Consider the following 22327-nt stretch of genomic DNA (forward strand, 5'->3'; position numbering starts at 1 on the left):
AGCTAACAGGCGGGCCACAAACAGACAAATAACAGAGCAGTACAACAGTGGTGTGCAGAACGGCATCTCGGGAACGCACAACTCGCCAATCCTTTTCATGGATGGGATATTGCAGCAGACGACCACACCGGGTTGCACTCCTATCAACTAAAAACAAGAAGAAGCAGCTCCAGTGGACATGCGATCACCAACACTAGGGCAATTGAGGAGTGGAAAAACCTTGCCTGGTCCGACGTATCCCGGTTCCTGTTGCGTCATGCTGATGGCAGAGTCAGGATTTGGCATTAGCAGCATGAGTCCATGGACCCATCCTGCCTGGTGTCAACGGTACAGGCTGGTGGCGTAATGGTGTGGGGAATGTTTTCCTGGCACACATTAGGTCCCTTGATACCAATTGAGCAACGAACGTTTCCAACCCCTTGTAGAACACATGCCAAAGAATTCAGGCTGTTCTGGAGGCAAAGGAGTGTACGACCCGGTACTAGATGAGTGTACCTAATAAACTGACCGGTGAGTGTACGTTGTCTCTTAATAAAGAGAACACCCACACCTGCACAAACAGTTTTTATAAATTGCGCTGCTTCGCATTGTATCCCGACTCTCTACTCCATCTCTCTCGGTGTCCACTGATAAAATGGCAGACAAAACAGCATCGGGGTCTAAACTAGCAGTATTGTTGAATATGTGGAGATTTCTCTGCAAGCCGAGACACCCAGCCAGCGCTGTCCTTCATTCTCATTCTGCAGCCTGCCGGCTTCTCTAGAGGACGAGTCCCTTGACAGAGAGAGAGGCATCTCAGCTCAGATCTCTGCACTTTCACGTCATTTTCTTTCTCCTCATGTGCACATGGGGAGAGCCTAGCTAGTGTTGCAGATGAACCAATTTTCCTGTGTGCACGCATGTGTGCGTGCCTAACAAAAAATGACAAAATAATCACACACGGAACATTCTGTATGGCAGCATTACTCATCCAACTGAAACGACTGTGTAGGTCATATGCTGTTTGTAGAACATCCGTGACCTCCAACCTGTTAGAACACAAACACTTCGGTGGAGTGGAGCATTACTTGCGACAGGCCTTTTTATCTTCAGATTTAGATTTCCTCAGAAGATAATTATAGGATAATTGCTTTGGATGAGTCTCTCTGGTTGTGTGGTGTGGGCAGGACTCTGGACGTGGCTGCTGCTGTGTGCTCTACTTGGCAGGTTGTGTGTGTCAAACATCCTGCCTCCCTGCCTGGAAAGAAAAGCAGGAGCAATAACCTGCACTCCGAGCCCCAGCAGCCTGCTTAAACCCCGTCCACCTATCCATCCACCCACTCATCCATCCATCCCTCAATCCGCCTCCCCACTTTAATTGAGTCCTTCTAATTCCCCCTTTTATTTCGACATGATATGTTAATATGTTCCGCTTTGCTGCATCAGATACCAAGAGACCTCCGTCTTCTTTTGTTTTGTGTGTTTAATGAGGGAGAACGTTCCTCCCTTGTTTCCCGGATAAAGTAACTAGGGGGAATTTGGCTGCGCTCATCAGGGAGCAATCGCACGGAGAACTTCATCCATCAACACAATCTGCACAGCTTTGGAGAGGGGATGTGCGAGCTTTCGACACAGATCCGTCTCTCTCTCCTCAGTCAGCGCTGGGCCAGGTTCATCAGTCACGCAAGGCAGGCAGCCCACCCCAAAAGTCCCTACAGCACACAAATCAGGCTGAGTAAAAAAAGTCTCATTTGAATTCCCTTCCACCCAACAGAAGTTGATAGCTCACTGCGCCTTGCAGTCTGCAAGGGAGGGCCCTCCTTGTTTCCGGGTCATATGTCTCCGTCTCATCTGCCGGTGTGGGAGGGAAGGCCAGGCATGGTCGATCAAGCCTCTCCACTCTGCCACGGAGGGAGCAAGGCAGAAGATATCCGCCTCTCAGTCAGTCACAACCCCACTCAGACAAGCTTCACAGCCTCTGTTTGTGTTGAATATCTAATTCTCTTTCTTCTCTGCTGGCTCCTCAAATGACCTTAACGGCAAAGCCAAACTTCCCCTCTCTCTGCTCTCCTTTCTCCATCTCACATTAATTATAGTCAAACACTCTGCAGAACTCTCTCTTCCATCAAAATGTAACAGTACCAAATGGTTATAGCCTCACTCTCATCGACTGTATAAGGAATTGCAGCTCTTTGATTTGAGGTGTGAAGGGGACAATGACCACTGCTATTGACATTCATCAAGCAGAGGGTGTGTTAATTATGGATGAGGTCAATCCATTTCACTCTATGCTCTGGGTCTCCACTCACTGTTCGAGACAGAGCTGCTCTGGGTAAGATAGTAGTGCATCTTGGTTTGAATATCATCCTGGAAATCTAATTTGTATGTAAATAATGTGATAAATTCAGATGATACAGACAGAATTTACTCAGGTACTGTGGATCGCACACTGTAATATTCATACAGGCATTCAGTACAAGCTTGCTAGCTCAAGTATTAGAGACTCTCATGAGTTTATGCATGACTTCTGGCTACCATGACAACCAAATTACCATTTTGTTTCCCATAGAGCACCTAAGAAATTAAACTACCATCCGGATCCAATGAAGTTGATGCTTTCCCAAAGATAACTCCTCATCAGGAACGATGGTTATGTGCTTAGGACCAGAATTATAATACTGAAAACGCCAGCCGCAGCCAGGGGGGGCTGGTGGGAGGAGCTATAGGAGGATGGGCTCATTGTAATGGCTGGAATGGAATTCATGGAACTGAGTCAAACATGTGGTTTCCATATGGTTGATGTGTTGGATGCCGTTCCATGAATTCCATTCCAGACATTACAGTGAGCCCATCCTCCTATAGCTCCTGTTTAGCACATCTTAGCACTGAGGGAATAGTTGGTATGTCTCAGTGAATGAAGAAATACACTTTCCTAGTACCTTGATTCTCTCTGATACTCCATCAGTGAAGCTGATGGTGAACTCCTCCACCTTGGGCACCTTCAGCTTGGTTTTCTTCTGGTCCGTTTGGTACTCAGTCCGTGTCTTCACCACCACCTGCAGGGAGAGGAAAACAATACACAGTCAGTCGGTTACAGTGACACAGCACATTATCACTAATGGGTTGGCTGGACTTCGGTTAGACACAGCCATAAGCCATCATACCACAAAGACCTACTGTTACGTCATCACTGTGTTATATATACAAAAGGGCAAAGGCAGAGAGGAAAACAAAAACCTCTGCCAAGCAACTGTCAGGGGGTGGCTATTTTAGGCACTGTCCCGTATGATGCCCGCCAATCAGAACCAATCAACTCTCTTTTAACATGATGTAGAAGAACAGAGAGCTGGGTAAGCAGGGGTCTGTCCTAGTAATGTCACTCTGCTATTCTTCACTGAAATTGGCTCAGAATTGCAGTCAAAATACAGAGGGGGAGAGAGAGAGATACAAATGTGCAAGTGTGAGCCTCATTTGGCTGCTTGTATGAATGTTACACCTAAGGTGTCGGCAGAAAGTACCTATGCGGTAAATGACTGATGAATTCAGCGGTTTGTACTGCTGGTTCCTTATCACTTCTACAGGCCACTGTACTGTTTCTCTCAGCTATTAGACACTATTCACCTGAACCTCTCTAACTTGACAAAAGCACAGGAACTGAGTGACGCTAGCACTTCCAGTAATGATGGATCAAGGAATATATTTCCAAAATAATTACGCCTTCCACAAACCCCTGGTACCTCCACTCTCCAACTCACAATCTGGAATGAATGGCATTATATTATCCTGAAGTCTCCAAGAGGAGACTCGGCTACTGCAATTACAGCCTCTCCGACTCCCTCCCGATCACTTTGACATTTAATTTTCCCCCCGAATTACCAGGCTGTCTGCACCCATTTTTCTCTCCATGCTCCCCTTTATTATTTGAGAGACCCTGTTATCATTACCACTGTCATTTCATTTCTCATTCATAGATAAAAGCAATGGTTAGGCTACCCTTGGGTGAGGACCTGCAGTTTCCCAGGTAGGTAATTCTAGTCAATGGAAGTACTAGGAGCTTCTCCTGAGTCATATAATCCAAAAGGGACTGTATTTGCATTATGATTTACATGGATCAAAATGGCTAATAATAAAGGATGGGCACGGTTATTCAAATATCCAAACGGACGTTAGAATTTGAATACTTGCAAGAGTATTCATTTTTTTAAGAGAAAAAAAATCATAGACCTATTTTAACAATGAAAAGGCTTTATTGTCTCAATTAAATAAAATGTTATGTGACATTGCTACACACAATAAAACAACAAACTTTTGACTATAGTTCTTATGACGTGGGCCCCATAAAAAGACAAGAGCTGTGTTCGAATACCCATACTAACAAATTGTATACTACATACATAATGAATATATACTACCTTCTATATACTATTAGTTCATTTTAGCATACTGTAAACGAACGGTATCCCTTTCAGTTGAGCGTACTAGCACTTTGCCTGTCTACCGGAAGTTGATGCTGATGCTATTGTACAATGTATAAAATAGTAAAAATAAAGAAAAACCCTTGTATGAGTAGGTGTCCTAAAACTTTTGACCAGTAGTGTATAAATATTTTTTTGGGGGAGCCTTATTTTGGCATTAATGTGTGTCCCATATCAGTTTGCAAACAATGTAAAATAAGTATATACAGTTGAAGTCAGAAGTTTACATACACCTCATTTAAACTCAGTTTGTTCACAATTCCTGACATGTAATCCTGGTAAAAATTCCCTGTCTTAGATCAGTTAGGATCACCACTTTATTTTAAGAATGTGAAATGTCAGAATAATAGCAGAGAGAATGATTTATTTCAGCTTTTATTTATTTCATTTCTTTCAGGCCTCCTTGCTCACACACGCTTTTCCAGTTCTGCCCACACATTTTCTATAGGATTGAGGTCAGGGCTTTGTGATGGCCACTCCAATACTTTGACTTTGTTGTCCTTAAGCCAATTTTGCCACAACTTTGGAAGTATGCTTGGGGTCATTGTCCATTTGGAAGACCCATTTTCGACCAAGCTTTAACTTCCTGACTGATGTCTTGAGATGTTGCTTCAATATATCCACATAATTTTCCTTTATCTATGGTGCCATCTATTTTGTGAAGTGCACCAGTCCCTCCTGCAACAAAGCACTGCCACAACATGATGCCACCCCTGTGCTTCACGGTTGGGATGGTGTTCTTCAGCTTGCAAGCCTCCCCGTTTTTCCTCCAAACATAACGATGGTCATTATGGCCAAAGAGTTCTATTTTTGTTTCATCAGACCAGAGGACATTTCTCCAAAAAGTACAATCTTTGTCCCCATGTGCAGCTGCCGTAGTCTGTTTTTTTATGGCGGTTTTGGAGCATGTGCCCCATGTGCTGAGCGGACTTTCAGCTTATGTCGATGTAGGACTCGTTTTACTGTGGATATTGATACTTTTGTGCCTGTTTCCTCCAGCATCTTCACAATGTCATTTGCTGTTGTTCTGCGATTGATTTTCACTTTTCGCACTAAAGTACGTTCATCTCTAGGAGACAGAACGCAACTCCTTCCTGAGCGGTATGACGGCTGTAAGGTCCCATGGTGTTTAGAAATTGGAAATTGTCTGGTTCATACTTGTGGAGGTCTACAATTTTTTTTCTGAGGTCTTGGCTGATTTCTTTTGATTTTCCCATGATGTCAAGCAAAGAGGCACTGAGTTTGAAGGTAGGCCTTAAAAAAGATCCACAAATACACCTCCAATTGACTCAAATTATGTCAATTAGCCTATCAGAAGCTTCTAAAGCCATGACATCATTTTCTGGAATTTTCCAAGCTGTTTAAAGGCGCAGTCAACTTAGCGTATGTAAACTTCTGACCCACTGGAATTGTGATACCATGAATTATAAGTGAAATAATCTGTCTGTAAACAATTGTTGGAAAAAGTACTTGTGTCATGCACAAAGTAGATGTCCTAACCAACTTGCTAAAACTATAATTTGTTAACAATACATTTGTGGAGTGGTTGAATAACTAGTTTTAATGACTCCAACCTAAGTGGATGTAAACTTCCGACTTCAACTGTATCATTGAGTTAATAAAGTCACATTCAAGCATGGTCTCTTTTTTGTTTTCTTGAGTAAGGCAGCTCCAAAATGCAGGTGTTTCAGACTAGATCAGTGCTTTCTGTGGTGGTGGGGCAAACCAGCAGAAAATACGGAGCGTTGCGCCGTGATTGACTCAGTGTTCTGTCACTCATAGGGATACTACGTCAACGCCAAGTCTAAGGGGAGACATCGAAAATTCGAGCCTCTTGGGTGCTGCCATAGAGTTACATTAGAAGAGCCAATCCAAGAAGGCTCAGGGTCATTGGCCACAGATAAAATGACGTCAAATCACGTTATATGTACAGTAGCTTTGATTGGGCTGATCATGTCAACATCATAATTTCAAAACCTTAGCTAGCAGTCATCATCATGAATCAAGTCGACAATCTACTAGAAAATCATTTTTTATCCTTGTCATATGAAGATAAATAATAAAGAGAAATTATAGATAAAACGTATCGGTGCTGAACAGCCATTGGACATAAATTCAACAATGAGTGATGGTCCCAAATTTGGTATTAAGGGGCTCTTTTTCAAGTTTAAAATGATAAACGTTCAACATTGGCCATGCTGTCAATGAAGCATGATTTGTGTCGCGCTCAAAACAACTTTTAACTAGGAACTGCGAAAACTTCACTTCAGTGAGTTCAAGACAACTGGAAAGTCGGAAATAAACAAGCTCCGACCCAGAAAATATGTTTTGAACGGTCACCCAACTCAACTTTCTAGAGCTACGACATAAAGATCAATGACATCATTATTCAACCTTGTTCCCAGTTGTTTTGAAAGCACCATAAATCCAGAGAATGCCAGACTTTGATGACAAAATTTGCCCACGAAGGACCGCTGCACCACCTTCCTGTTCAAGTGAGCACAGCACAACAAGGTGTCCAAAAATGTATTGTATGCTGCTGCATAAATGATGTAATATGCCAGGGGGATATGTATACTTTAGCTATGAAAGTAAAACTAAGTATGTTGTGTAGTAAGATGTTAGTAGCCCATGTGCCTCACCCTAATAATTTAGTCAATTTACCCCTCTTAATTTCGCCTACTATTCTGACTTGGTGGTACATGTAGCCTATAACCTGTTTTAGAGAAATGTAATCATCAAAGATTTTAAGAGCTTTCATTGTCTGCTTATACACCCCCTTTAGTTATCCTACGGTTCTGACTTGGTGTACATTTGGTGTACCGGGAGAACACTGTAAGAACGGCCCATGTTCTGAATTCTGTCGCTGTACATTTCAAAAGTGCTAAACAAATAGTTATATTGACTACGTCCGTCCTAGCTCGCTCATTAATGTCTTAATTGAAATTACAGATTGCCTCTTATCTGCTTGTTGTCCCCTTATGCCATAGTTTGTACATCTCAATTGTCATTAGAAACCATATTTGCTAAAGCAAGTCAGCCATATCAGCTATGTTTTTTTTTAAAGGCAGTATATGAGGCTGAATTAACTGTTTTGCTGCCAGACAAAGCTCCGCTGATAGCCAGATGTAGCAGTGGTAAGAGGTTTGGACTGCTGTTGGGACGGTTTTATGTAGGCCCTAACAGTTTGTGGGCACCGTTTGTCACCGTTATATTGCAATTAATGCATTGTTTAGTGTTGTGTTGTGTAGTAGCTTTGCTGGCATTCATCCCACTTTTACTAAAATTTGCGCCACCAATATTTACATTTTAAAATCACCACTGGTGATGCCTTATTCTAAATCTACAATCTACACACACCAGCCCATAATGACAAAGCAAAAAACAGGTTCAGACCTTTTTTCCCCCCATTGTTTTACTAATTAAAAAATTGCTTATTTACATAAGTATTCAGACTCTTTGCTATGAGACTCCAAATTGAGCTCAGGTGCCTCCTGTTTCCATTGATCATCCTTGAGATGTTTCTACAACAAATTATTGGACATCATGTGGAAAGGCACACACCTGTCTATATACGGTCCCAGGGTTGACAGTGCATGTCAGAACAAAAACCAAGCCATGAGGTCGAAGGAATTGTCCGTAGAGCTCCGAGACAAGATTGTGTTGAGGCACAGATCTGGGGAAGGGTATCAAAAAATGTCTGCAGCATTGAAGGTTCCCAAGAACACAGTGGCTTTATCATTCTTAAATGGAAGAAGTTTGGAACCACCAAGACTCTTCCTAGAGCTGGCTGCCCAGACAAACTGAGCAATCGGGGGAGATCACTCTGACAGAAATTCAGAGTTCCTCTGTGGAGATGGGATAACCTTCCAGAAGGACAACCATCTCTGCAGCACTCCACCAAGCAGGCCTTTATGGTAGAGTGGCCAGACAGAAGCCACTCCTCAGTAAAAGGCACATGACAGCCCGCTTGGAGTTTGCCAAAAGGCACCTAAAGACTCTCAGACCATGAGAAACCATGATTGAACTCTTTGGCCTGAATGCCAAGCTTCACGTTTGGGGGAAACCTGGCACCATCCCTACGGTGAAGCATGGTGATGGCAGCATCATGCTGTGTGGATGTTTTTCAGAGGGAGGGACTGGTAGATTAGTCAGGATCGAGGCAAAGACTAACAGAGCGAAGCACAGAGAGATCCTTGATGAAAACCTGCTTCAGAGCGCTCAGGACATCAGACTGGGGTGAAGGTTCACTTTCCAACAGGACAACGACCCTAAGCACACAGCCAAGACAACACAGGAGTGGCCTCGGGACAAGTCTCTGAATGTCCTTGAGTGGCCCAGCCAGAGCCCGGACTTGAACCCGATCGAACATCTCTGGAGAGACCTGAAAGTAACTTTGCAGCAATGTTCCCCATCCAACCTGACAGAGCTTGAGAGATTCTGTAGAGAAGACGCATGTCTGAAAATGTGGCCACAATCATAATGTGGACAAGTTCAGGACACATTAGAAATGCAGGTGTTCCAAGCTTGGACAGTGGCGTCATACCCAAGAAGACTCGAGGCTGTAATCGATGCCAAAAGTGCTTCAACAAAGAACTGAATAAAGGGTCTGAATACTTAAGTACATTTATTTTCTGTTTATTTTTTATTTTTAATACATTAGCAAAAATGTCTTAAAAAACTATTTTTGCTTTGCCATAATGGGGTATTGTGTGTAGATTGATGAGGGGGGAAAAACTACTTAATCAATTTTAGAATAAGGCTGTAACCTAACAAAATGTGGAAAACGTCAAGGGGTCTGATTACTTCCCGAAGACACTGTAGGTAGGGATAAAGTGACTAAGTGACGGGATAGATAATAAACAGTAGCAGATGCGTATGTGACGTGTCAAAAAAGTTAGTGCAAAAAAAGTCAATGCAGATAGTTAACCAATAGCTGCCCGGACTATGTAACAAACTATTTAGCAGTCTTATGGCTTGGGGGTAGAAGCTGTTCAGGGTCCTGTTGGTTCCAGACTTGGTGCACTTGCTATGCAGTAGCAGAGAGAACAGTCTATGACTTGGGTGGCTGGGTCATCCCCTGATACCGCCTGGTATAGAGGTTCTGGAAGGCAGGGAGCCGGCCCTAGTGATGTACTGGGCCGTATGCACTACCCTCTGTAGCGCCTTGCAGTCAGATGCCAAGCAGTTGCCATACCAAGAGGTGATGCAGCCAGTCAAGATGCTCTCAATGGTGCAATACTTTTAGGGATAGGGCTTGGTCAAAAGTAGTGCACCAAATAAGGACTAGGCTGCCATTTGGGACGTATCCCATGACTTCCTGTCTGAATAATGCACATGAATCACTGCATCACTGCTACCAGGAGTAATGAGGTGAAACGGAAACTCCAAAGGAAGAATACCATGATACAAAGCACCCAAATATGCTCTTTACATATGCTATATTCTTTTTGATGTTTTGATGTGTTCACTTTACTAAAAAGCACTGCAGTTATATATTGACTAATTTATACTGTACAGAGTAACAACATGGCATCCCTCATCCAACAGGCTCTCAGATCTCTGGGCCAAGTGATAAGTCATCCAGTTCACTTTGGCAAACGGCAGCTTGTTCTTGAAAGAAGTGCAATAATAAGGCCCAGCCTGGAGCCTCAATTCTTAAGAAAATGATTTATTCAAAGTGCTGCATGTACCACTCTCCACTACACTCCGCAGGTCAACCATTTCTAGTCAAGCTCTGCTAGTTTCCCTGAAATCACTGTCCATCCAATCAAGATATTGGTGCCCCTGTAGGCGCATCCCCGGCCGTCCAGATGGGATCAAGGCTAATTCCTCCCCATTCCCTCAGCACTGGCCTACTGAGGATTGTGTTTATCAGGCACGTTTGTCTCACTGCTGCCCAGTAGCCCTGTGTAGCCCTGGTCCCACAGCCAGCAGTGGTTAGAACGATAAAAACATCTGTAGCTCACTGACAACTCCTCCCACACAGGATGACAGAATGGACTTAAACCCACAGTGTTCTTTTTGAAGGTACAATGTGTATATTATTCGGAGGGGGAGTAATGGTTGACTTTCCTTTTCGTCTATTTCAAACATCTTTTTTTTATACATCCATCTGAGAAATGTTTTAAAGGTAATACAGGGACATTATTTTCATACAGCCAAGAAACTCTGAGAAACATGGTACTGTAGCATCACCTCAGGCTTGGGAGGCGTTTTACATGAGGGTGAAAATAGAATCTGCGTAAAGCAGAATGTGAACTGTTCCCACTGCTATGGCTTATCTGTATAGCCCAACGAAACCGCCCTGTGCCCACTCTACTCACACCACTGCCCCCAGAGCTCTGAGAGCCTGCATGGACCACCTCTCAATCTCTGACAGGGATGAACTGGATACAAGAATGACCGTTCTTTGAGTGGAATCTGGAGACTGTAGCCTCATTTAGACCCGGTTCTAATGTGTCCTGATCTTGTTCACATTATGATTGTGGCCACATTTTCTTGTCTGCTCCACTGTGTCCGCATCCCTCCCTATATGCAAGTTATTTGACATTCTTTCGTAATATTTATTTTGACACATATTGATGCCATAAGTCAATGATTTTAGAGGGTGGAATAACGATGATTAAAATGTTTTTACTGTCCAGATCCATCTACACTTGTAAGATATCCAGACACAATGCCTGCCTGACTACCTCCGGAGGTGGGCAGGAAGATCTGATCACAATCAGATCACAATGTATCTTTTGATTGTCTACACTTGTCTAAAAATGTGGGCACAATCAGAATGTGGACAAGATCAGGACAAAGGTTGCATGTTAGAACCAGGTTGAAAAGGAGCTAGTGAGTTCTACTCTTCATATATTCAAAGACGACAAACCAAGTAGCCTATTCAAACCATCTGATTTCCTTGTGTTTCTTGAGCCATGTAATTTGCCCTGTTCAGCAAACACAGGACCACTGTAAACACGTCATGAAATGAGCCTTAACTCTACTGTTTCAAATGTCAATAATTCCGCATAAAAAACGAAATCTTTGGTATTTTCCAAGGCTGTATGAGTCTTTACATTTTTCCTTTCTCCAACCACCTTGGGGAAATCTACTGGCATGGCACCTAGTCCACTTCAACAACTCCATCTCCAAACAACCACAAAATATGTACTTAGCTGACCCTCTGCATGGTAAATCTTTTTTTCTTTTTTTTAACATTTAGAGGCATTTATCAACCCATTGAAAATCCTGAATGGTGCTCCAATTCCTCCTCGGGCCGGCATGGTTAAGACAGCAGAATCCAAGACGAGGGCTGAAACACCACTCTGCAAAGGTGCCAGGGCTCTTCCCCTAATGTTTACTACAGAGTGACGGGTTCAGCCTGCATGGGGCCATGGGCTCTTCTGTGCTGCTGATCAAATAAGCCAAACACAAGCCTTATGATAGGCTGGGAGCTGACAAATAAATCACAGAGGAGCATCATTTCAGCATATCAGCATTCACTCCTGAAGTCAAACATGCATGAAATGACTTCAGTAGGTACTGTAGGCCTTGTGATAACACAACAAAGGATCTGTCCTTCACTCCTATGGAAAAAATATATATTCTAAACTACTTTGATCATATGGAGCTGTTTTGATTGAAAATCACTTCAAAGTAAGATTAAATTATGTGCATTATTAAACAATTAGAAATATCATCACTCATATCAATCATATTAACATATTCAGTTCAGTGAGGCAGCACTGGAAATGTAATAATCGAAACTGTTATATGGCTTTAGTCAATTCATGAATCATCCTGTGTAATAAGACGCAGTCTGGTTCAAAAATAAAACCCCTTGTCAAAGTAAATTAGGGATGACATGTTTGCTGGTTTCCTAGAATGGATGACGTGCATCCCAGTTATAAACAACAAGGGCTTCTTTAATCTGTGCTTTAAACAAAGGAGGCAACAGGGCAATTGAGATGACAAAGAGATGGGTTTGCTGTTTTATTATGTAATGGCTTTGGCCATAAATCAAGGAGTGTGTGTGAATCAGAGGAAATCTCAGCAGACAGACAGTCCATTTTACCTTGTCTGGGGCTCCATACTGGAGATTACCGACATCCAGAGGGGTGATGAGCGGCACGTTTTGGAAGCCATCCTCCACACTGACCGGTTTAGCGCCTTTGTCTTGTAGATTGCTCCCCAGTTTAACCATCTTTACCAATAGAAAAATAGTAGATGCTGTAAATATGACAGACACTGTTAGTTAATTGTACATGTCTAATTTATCATACAATAAAACATCTACTGAGCACGCAAATCAATGTTTTTTCTTTGAACATTAAATTACATACATCGGATTTGAACTTTAACTTTATAATTATACTTTTTTTACAGTCTAATAAAACGCTCGTTTTAATTTTCTAAATATTGGATAAATTAAATATTGGTGGTGGAAAAAAAAAAAAGATGGAAAATCCCATTTTCCAGCGCCATAGAGCAGGCGTCAAAATAAATCTTATATCCGTTCATAGGGTAACTGCATAGGGATGCACCTGCAGTAGCCTAGCCTAGACTACTTCGCCATTCTTTTCGTCCAAAAACAAAAGAGCTCAAACTAAAACATCTACTTACGATGGACGCACTTGTATAAGTCCTTTTCGTTTCTTCGTCTGCTGTTTTGTTATATCAAAGACAGGATGCAAGGAGCAGATGCATGCAGGCAGACCGGGCGGAGTTGCAATCAAAGCTCAGCGATGCTGATGCAGGGAACTAGACAGCCCGATCGCTGCAGAGACTAGAGGGCTCCGTAGGCAACCCAGAACCCAATTCCAAACACTGCCTCCTCACTTTATGCTTGCATCTGGCGCCGCTAGGGGGATTTTTGAATGAAATCGCACATTTGTTATGCCTGACTTGAAAAAGACCACAAACCCCATTTAGTTGTGTTTTTTAGTCTTTATCGCCACCTAGAGACAACGTTAGAACTGTGCCGTGTCTGTATCTCTCCCTCTGCATAATAGTCTATCTACTGGAGGCTATATAGGCTTGGTAAAGAAGGACTAAAGTGCAAGACCGTAAAAAGGGGCATTATTGCACTTCAAAGTCCAAATTTGACAGATGTTTTGAGACATCAAAAGTGATTTAATGTCAAGAAAGGTCCCCGTCCCAAGCCATCTGTTTTGTATATCCAGCCCCTATGCCACAATTAATGTAAAAGATAATCAGATGAGAAAGGCAATGATCTGTCCATCATCAAATATAAATCTAGTGCATTGAAAGTGTTAGCCTATGTTTTAACTGTCTGTATGTACGTTATATTAAAGGGCTGTGTTGTCCACCTGTTTAATCTGGCCATCAATTCCAAAATCTGTTCCACTAAACACCACAAGAGGGCACAAATATACATGAAAACATGCACCCATCCCATCAATCTACTGTATGAACAAGTAAAGCATGTGGAATTGGGAGCTGGGGGGGGGGGGGGGGGGGGGAGACCCTATTAGGTTTGTGGTTTGTGCTTAGCATTACAGCTGTAGGGCCATTGCAATACCCTTTAAGGGTTCGGGTTTGCAGTTATTATTACAGCCTTAATGCTAACTTCAAACATAACCCTAACCCAAGCTCCATTTGTCCCTTACCTAGAGAAACAAACTTCTGCCCTCAGAATAGCCTCAATTCGTCAGGGCATGGACTCTTCAAGGTGTCCAAAGCATTCCACAGAATGCTGGCCCATGTTGACTCCAATACTTCCCACAGTTGTGTGAAGTTGGCTGGATGTTCTTTGGGTGGTGGACCATTCGTGATACATTCAGGAAACTGTTGAGCGTGAAAAACCCAGCAGCGTTGCAGTTCTTGACACAAACCGGTGCACCTGGCTCCTACTACCATACCCCGTTCAAAGGCACTTATATAAATCTTTTGACTTGCCCGTTCACCCTCTGAATGGCACACATACACAATCCATGTCTCAATTGTCTCAAGGCTTAAAAATCCTTATTTAACCTGTATCCTCCCCTTCATCTACTCTGATTGAAGTGGATTTTTCAAGTGACATCAATAAGGAATTATAGCTTTCATCTGGATTAATCTAGTCAGTTTATGTCATGGAAAGAGCAGGTGTTCTCAATGTTTTGTACACTCAGTGATAAAAATAGTGGATGCATCCAAGAACCACATATGTGCCTTTTGAAAATAATTAAATAGACTTCATGAATATAAAAAAGTATGGAAAATATAAGTAAAGTACAATTGAAAAGAAGTAGAATTGAAAGAGAGATTTCTTTTAATAATGACACTTGATGTGGTGTACAAATCCCCCCCCCCCCCATTATTTTTTTTGACAATGTCTTAATTTTTCTAAACGCACATGCATGGTTCCCTTTAAACGCACATGCATGGTTCCCTTTAAACGCACATGCATGGTTCCCTTTCAGTCAGCCAACTTCGTCACAACATACTATGGGGAGTAGCACTCTCGCGACTTCGCTTGAAGGTTCAACAATCAAGCCTGACAGGGCCAATAAAATCCATGCCACGCTGGGAACCTGCCGTCCACAGGTGATAAGCATGAGGCTAGGTTTAATTCCTTCAATCATTCCTCTCTTCATCTCGGTGTGAACGGGAACGATTCACGCTACTAAAACAAACAATTGGAAAATGAGACTGTTTAAACTGTTGCATTGTGTTATAGCCTGCTCACCTGCTGGACGTTTTGTGCTGAAGTTTGTACTTGTTCTCATTAGTTTCCTAATCACAAACAATTTGCTAGCACAATGAGTAAGAAGGCTAAGAAAGCAACCGAAACGTGTGGCTATGCCGGGTTTGTGGTGGAGATCATGACCCCAGTCATGCGGTTATAGTATTTCTATGAAAGATACTCACGATTTGTGTAGTTTGTCTTGGCTTAGAACACGCTCAGGTGGCCCTCGCTCGAACCATTGCCACGTACGTGCGGACAAACTCCCTGGAAAGACATGTAGCATTCTTGAGGAAGCTTGGAGTTACCGATGGCGACTTTCCTTTCCCAAATGCAGGTACCTCGGCTTGGACTGAGGTGCCGGAAGAGGAGAGAGACTTGGGGCTGTGGTCGGAACAGATGGAATTAGCATCCCGACAGGGAGATAGTGAGACAGTTGGTTACATACAAAGCCCAGGTTAGGATGATAACTTGGTGTCTCTGGACGGCTCCAGGAGTTTCAGTGAGTTCAGTAAAGCATGTCCCTCCTACACATTCAGACACAAGGTTATCAAGAGTGGTGGAGATTTTTTTTTAAAGATACAAAAATAACCTATTTCTGCCAGTCCACGACAGACGTCATGCCCCCTCAGATGGCCCTTTACGGGAGACTCATTGCCTGCTCGCATGCACAGTGTTGCCCTGGGTAATGCAAACCATAACAATGGGGTACAAATTGTTGTACGTACCCTATTTTTCTGCGGCGTCAAGACGTTGACTGTTCTCCTGGCCTCAGCACCAGTATTAAGGGAGGAATTTCCTGGAACCGAAAAGGGACAGGGGGTTACGCCCCATTCTAGACATACATGCCCTGAACAAACATCAGAGTTTACTAATTCAAGATGCTCACAAATCAGTGGCTGTTCCAGTCCATGCGTTGGTTCACCACCATTGACCTAAAGGATGCAAACTTTCATGTGCCCATGTACCTAAGTCAAAGAAAGTTCCTGAGATTCCATAAAGAGACAAGCCTACGAGCTTCTCGTCTCCATCTTTTCAAAGGTGGTGGAGGTAGCTCTGGCACCCACAAGGAGCCAGGGGCTGAGGGTATAGGACTATCTGGACGATTGGCTGATAGCAACAGTCACGGGAAGATGTTCGGGTTCCAGCTCTGCTTGGCCCATTTTCGGTTGGGGCTCACAGTACGTTTTTGCCAGTTACTGCTCCTACTGGGGATAGTAGCTTCTATGATAGTGGTCATTCCCCTGGGACTATTATTGACGCGGCCATTCCAGCAGTGGGTACTAGCAATGAGCTTGGATGCATCTTGCCACCTAAACTGGTCGATTCCGGTGTCCCCGACATTCCTTTGGGTACTGGTCCAGTGGAGGGATCCCCGGCTGCTGTCACAAGGGGCTCCTATGGGCCAGGTGATATCTCGCAAGGTGGTCATGACAGATGCGTCACCCCAATGATGGGGCACGCTGTGCGATGGTTACTCAATTTGGGCAGTATGGACAGTGTCATACATTTAGGCGCCTAGTCCCGCGTTTGCCGGGCCATGATGTGCAGGTCAGATCCGACAACATGACAATGGTGGCATACATCAACAGGCAGAGGGAACTCGGTTCCTCCTCCTCCTCACCTTGGCTTCCTGTTGCTGTGGAGCAGAGCACATTTACTCTCACTTCGGGCAGTGCATGGTGTTCTCTAAGCATTGTCTCTCTCACTGACGGGTTGCATCAAATCAAATTGTATTTGTCACATACACATGGTTAGCAGATGTTAATGCGAGTGTAGCGAAATGCTTGTGCTTCTAGTTCCGACAATGCAGTAATAACCAACGAGTAAATCTAGCTAACAATTCCAAAACTACTACCTTATACACACAAGTGTAAAGGGATAAAGAATATGTACATAAAGATACATGAATGAGTGATGGTGCAGAGCGGCATAGGCAAGATGCAGTAGATGGTATCGCGTACAGTATATACATATGAGATGAGTATGTAAACAAAGTGGCATAGTTTAAAGTGGCTAGTGATACATGTATTACATAAAGATGCAGTAGATGATATAGAGTACAGTATATACGTATACATATGAGATAAATAATGTAGGGTATGTAAACATTATACTAAGTAGCATTGTTTAAAGTGGCTAGTGATATATTTTACATCAATTCCCATCAATTCCCATTATTAAAGTGGCTGGAGTTGAGTCAGTGTGTTGGCAGCAGCCACTCAATGTTAGTGGTGGCTGTTTAACAGTCTGATGGCCTTGAGATAGAAGCTGTTTTTCAGTCTCTCGGTCCCAGCTTTGATGCACCTGTACTGACCTCGGATGATAGCGGGGTGAACAGGCAGTGGCTCGGGTGGTTGTTGTCCTTGATGATCTTTATGGCCTTCCTGTGACATCGGGTGGTGTAGGTGTCCTGGAGGGCAGGTAGTTTGCCCCCGGTGATGCGTTGTGCAGACCTCACTACCCTCTGGAGAGCCTTACGGTTGTGGGCGGAGCAGTTGCCGTACCAGGCGGTGATACAGCCCGACAGGATGCTCTCGATTGTGCATCTGTAGAAGTTTGTGAGTGCTTTTGGTGACAAGCCGAATTTCTTCAGCCTCCTGTCTGTGTGGGTGGACCAATTCAGTTTGTCTGTGATGTGTACGCTGAGGAACTTAAAACTTGCTACCCTCTCCACTACTGTTCCATCGATGTGGATAGGGGGGTGTTCCCTCTGCTGTTTCCTGAAGTCCACAATCATCTCCTTAGTTTTGTTGACGTTGAGTGTGAGGTTATTTTCCTGACACCACACTCCGAGGGCCCTCACCTTCTCCCTGTAGGCCGTCTCGTCGTTGTTGGTCATCAAGCCTACCACTGTTGTGTCGTCCGCAAACTTGATGATTGAGTTGGAGACGTGCGTGGCCACGCAGTCGTGGGTGAACAGGGAGTACAGGAGAGGGCTCAGAACGCACCCTTGTGGGGCCCCAGTGTTGAGGATCAGCGGGGTGGAGATGTTGTTACCTACCCTCACCACCTGGGGGCGGCCCGTCAGGAAGTCCAGTACCCCGTTGCACAGGGCGGGGTCGAGACCCAGGGTCTCGAGCTTGATGACGAGTTTGGAAGGTACTATGGTGTTAAATGCTGAGCTGTAGTCGATGAACAGCATTCTCACATAGGTATTCCTCTTGTCCAGATAGGTTAGGGCAGTGTGCAGTGTGGTTGAGATTGCATCGTCTGTGGACCTATTTGGGCGGTAAACAAATTGGAGTGGGTCTAGGGTGTCAGGTAGGGTGGAGGTGATATGGTCCTTGACTAGTCTCTCAAAGCACTTCATGGTGACGGAAGTCGTTTAGCTCAGTTACCTTAGCTTTCTTGGGAACAGGAGCAATGGTGGCCCTCTTGAAGCATGTGGGAACAGCACACTGGGATAGGGATCGATTGAATATGTCCGTAAACACACCAGCCAGCTGGTCTGCGCATGCTCTGAGGGCGCGGCTGGGGATGCCGTCTGGGCCTGCAGCCTTGCAAGGGTTAACACGTTTAAATGTTTTACTCACCTCGGCTGCAGTGAAGGAGAGTCCTCATGTTTTGGTTGCGGGCCTTGTCAGTGGCACTGTATTGTCCTCAAAGCGGACAAAAAGTTATTTAGTCTGCCTGGGAGCAAGGCATCCTGGTCCGTGACTGGGCTGGTTTTCTTTTTGTAATCCGTGATTGACTGCAGTCCGTGATTGACTGTAATCCGTGATTGACTGCCACATACCTCTTGTGTCTGAGCCGTTGAATTGCGATTCTACTTTGTCTCTATATTGACGCTTAGCTTGTTTGATTGCCTTGCGGAGGGAATAGCTACACTGTTTGTATTCGGTCATGTTTCCGGTCACCTTGCCCTGATTAAAAGCAGTGGTTCGCGCTTTCAGTTTCACGCGAATGCTGCCATCAATCCACGGTTTCTGGTTTGGGAATGTTTTAATCGTTGCTATGGGAACGACATCTTCAACGCACGTTCTAATGAACTCGCTCACCGAATCAGCGTATTCGTCAATGTTGTTGTCTGTCGCAATACAAAACATATCCCAGTCCACGTGATGGAAGCAGTCTTGGAGCGTGGAATCAGATTGGTCAGACCAGCGTTGAACAGACCTCAGCGTGGGAGCTTCTTGTTTTAGCTTCTGTCGGTAGGCAGGGAGCAACAAAATGGAGTCGTGGTCAGCTTTTCCGAAAGGAGGGCGGGGCAGGGCCTTATATGCATCGCGGAAGTTAGAATAGCAATGATCCAAGGTTTTACCAGCCCTGGTTGCGCAATCGATATGCTGTCTTGTTTTCAAATTAGCCTTGTTAAAATCCCCAGCTACAATGAATGCAGCCTCAGGATATATGGATTCCAGTTTGCAAAGAGTCAAATAAAGTTCGTTCAGAGCCATCGATGTGTCTGCTTGGGGAATATATATACGGCTGTGATTATAATCGAAGAGAATCCCCTTGGTAGATAATGCGGTCGACATTTGATTGTGAGGAATTCTAAATCAGGTGAACAGAAGGACTTGAGTTCCTGTATGTTGTTGTGACCACACCACGTCTCGTTAACCATAAAGCATACGCCCCCGCCGCTCTTCTTACCAGAAAGATGTTTGTTTCTGTCGGCGAAATGCGTGGAGAAACCAGCTGGCTGCACCGACTCCGATAGCGTCTCTCGAGTGAGCCATGTTTCCGTGAAGCAAAGAACGTTACAGTCCCTGATGTCCCTCTGGAATGCTACCCTTGCTCGGATTTCATCAACCTTGTTGTCAAGAGACTGGACATTGGCGAGTAGTATGCTAGGGAGTGGTGTGCGATGTGCCCGTCTCCGGAGCCTGACCAGAAGACCGCTTCGTCTGCCCCTTTTACGGCGTCGCTGTTTTGGGTCGCAGGCTGGGATCCATTCCGTTGTCCTGGGTGGAAGGCAGAACACAGGATCCGCTCCGGGAAAGTCATATTCTTGGTCGTACTGATGGTAAGTTGACGCTGCTCTTATATTCAGTAGTTCTTCTCGACTGTATGTAATGAAACCTAAGATGACCTGGGGTACCAATGTAAGAAATAACACGTAGAAAAACAAAAAACTGCATAGTTTCCTAGGAACGCGAAGCGAGGTGGCCATCTCTGTCGGCCATCACTACCTGGTATGGCAACTGCTCGGCCTCTGACCGCAAGGCACTACAGGGGGTAGTGCGTACGGCCCAGTACACCACAGGGGCCAAGCTTCCTGCCATCCAGGACCTCTATACCAGGCAGTGTCAGAGGAAGGCCCTAAAAATTGTCAAAGACTCCAGCCACCCTAGTCATAGACTGTTCTCTCTGCTACCGCAAGTGGTACCGGAGCACCAAGTATAGGTCCAAGAGGCTTCTAAACAGCTTGTACTCCAAGCCATAAAACTCCTGAAATTCCAATCAAATGGCTACCCAGACTATTTGCATTGCCCCACTCCACTCTTTTATGCTGCTGCTACTCTCTATTATCTATGCATAGTCACTTTAATAACTCTACCTACATGTACATATTACCTCAATTACCTCGACTAACCGGTGCCCCCGCACATTGACTCTGTACCTGTACCCCCTGTATATAGCCTCGCTATTGTTATTTTATTGCTGCTCTTTAATTATTTGTTACTTTATTTGTTACTTTTTTTTAGGTATTTTCTTAAAACTGCATTGTTGGTTAAGGGCTTGTATGTAAGCATTTCACTGTAAGGTGAAATACCTGTTGTATTCGGTGCATGTGACAAATACAATTTGATTTGATTTTGATATGATTTGATTTGATATGATTGTGGCATATTTCCCATGGCATATAGCAGCAAGGAGCAGGGGTTACCTAGACGAGTAAGCGCCCACTTCACCGGCATCTTGGGTGTTGTTTAAAGGGTTGACTATAGGAGATATTTGTGCTGCGGTGAGTCGGGCATCACCACACACTTTTGCTTACGGTAAGGACAGGTGAAAGTCACTTAGGCAGTCACTTAGGTGTGCTCAATACCCAGACTGTCACATCTGGTGGTGTCAGGTCTGGGTTGTCTGCCATGGGCCATTGGGGCCTGATTATATTTCCCCATAGTACGCTTTACCGAAGTTGACTGACTTAAAAGGAAACGTAATGTTCTGACTATAACTACTGTTCCCTGAAGGAGGGAAAGGAGATACAACACCTGTTTGGCCCCGCACCGCCCGTTCCTGGGCTTGGTGAAGAGCATTATTCAATTGAAGGAATGAATCCAAGCCTCACGCTTATCACCTGTGGAAGGCGGTTCTTCCATCGAGGCACATTGGCTTTGTCAGGCGTGATTTAGGATCCTTCAACCGAAGTCGCGAGAGTGCGACTCCCCATAGTATGATGTACCTCGTTTCCCTCCTTCATGAAACAGAAGTCACAACGTTACATTCTTTGTTTCAAGGGTTCAGTGCACTACTTTTGACCAGGGCACATAGGACCAAAACAGTGATCAATAACAATAATCTAAGGAGATTTCAAATTCTTGTCCTAGAGTACTCATTCTTATAAATGTACTACCTAAGGGACGATATGTCCAGGGCAGAGGCTTTTCCTTGCTATGAGTCTTACCAGACACCACGGCCTAGATGTGCTTAATGAGGGGTCCATGTCTCTGTGACCTGGTTGCTGGCTGCTACAGAGGCAGAGAGAGAAAGAGAGAGAGGCAGGCACCCGGTCGCAGAATGGATTGGCTCAGCAGAACCTTTGTCTCCACTGTCAGAGAGACAGGCGTGATGTCATCTGGATCTTTCATCCAAGTTTTTTGTCACTATTATTCTATACTGAACAAAAATATAAATGCAACATGCAACAATTTCAAAGATTTGACTGAGTTACAGTTAATATAAGGAAATCAGTCAATTGAAAAAAAAAAGATTAGGCCCTAATCTATGGATTTCACGACTGGGCAGGGGTGCAACCTTGGGTGGGCCTGGGAGGGCATAGGCCCACCCACTTGGGAGCCAGGCCCAGCCAATCAAAATTTGCTTCTCCTCACAAAAGGGCTTTATTACAGACATAAATAGTTCTCAGTTTTGTCAGCTGTCCAGGTGGCTGGTCTAAGACTATCCCGCAAGTGAAGAAGCCAGATGTGGAGGACCTGGGCTGGCATGGTTACACGTGGTCTGTGGTTGTGAGGCCGGTTGGACGTACTGACAAATTCTCTAAATTGACGTTGGAGGCGGCTTA

At 44.3% G+C, this 22327-nt stretch overlaps 1 protein-coding gene across 3 annotated transcripts in view; it reads right to left on the reverse strand.

The window, feature by feature from the left end:
* The window catches only part of LOC139422081 (neuronal vesicle trafficking-associated protein 2-like), a 34616-nt gene extending 21378 nt beyond the window's left edge, over positions 1 to 13238 (reverse strand). The window contains exons 1-3 of one of the 3 annotated variants that reach the window (XM_071173229.1): positions 13079 to 13238; positions 12520 to 12674; positions 2919 to 3035 (exon numbers count right to left, since the gene is read on the reverse strand). In XM_071173229.1, the coding sequence (XP_071029330.1) occupies positions 2919 to 3035; positions 12520 to 12648 (246 nt within the window). In that variant the 5' untranslated portion in view covers positions 12649 to 12674; positions 13079 to 13238. Of the gene's footprint in view, positions 1 to 2918; positions 3036 to 12519; positions 12675 to 13067 lie in introns of all 3 variants that reach the window. The other 2 variants (XM_071173228.1, XM_071173227.1) reach the window with 2 other exon arrangements.
* Positions 13239 to 22327: the final 9089 nt, after the last annotated feature.

Source organism: Oncorhynchus clarkii, chromosome 12 (assembly GCF_045791955.1).
Source record: "Oncorhynchus clarkii lewisi isolate Uvic-CL-2024 chromosome 12, UVic_Ocla_1.0, whole genome shotgun sequence".
Lineage (NCBI taxonomy): Eukaryota > Metazoa > Chordata > Actinopteri > Salmoniformes > Salmonidae > Oncorhynchus > Oncorhynchus clarkii.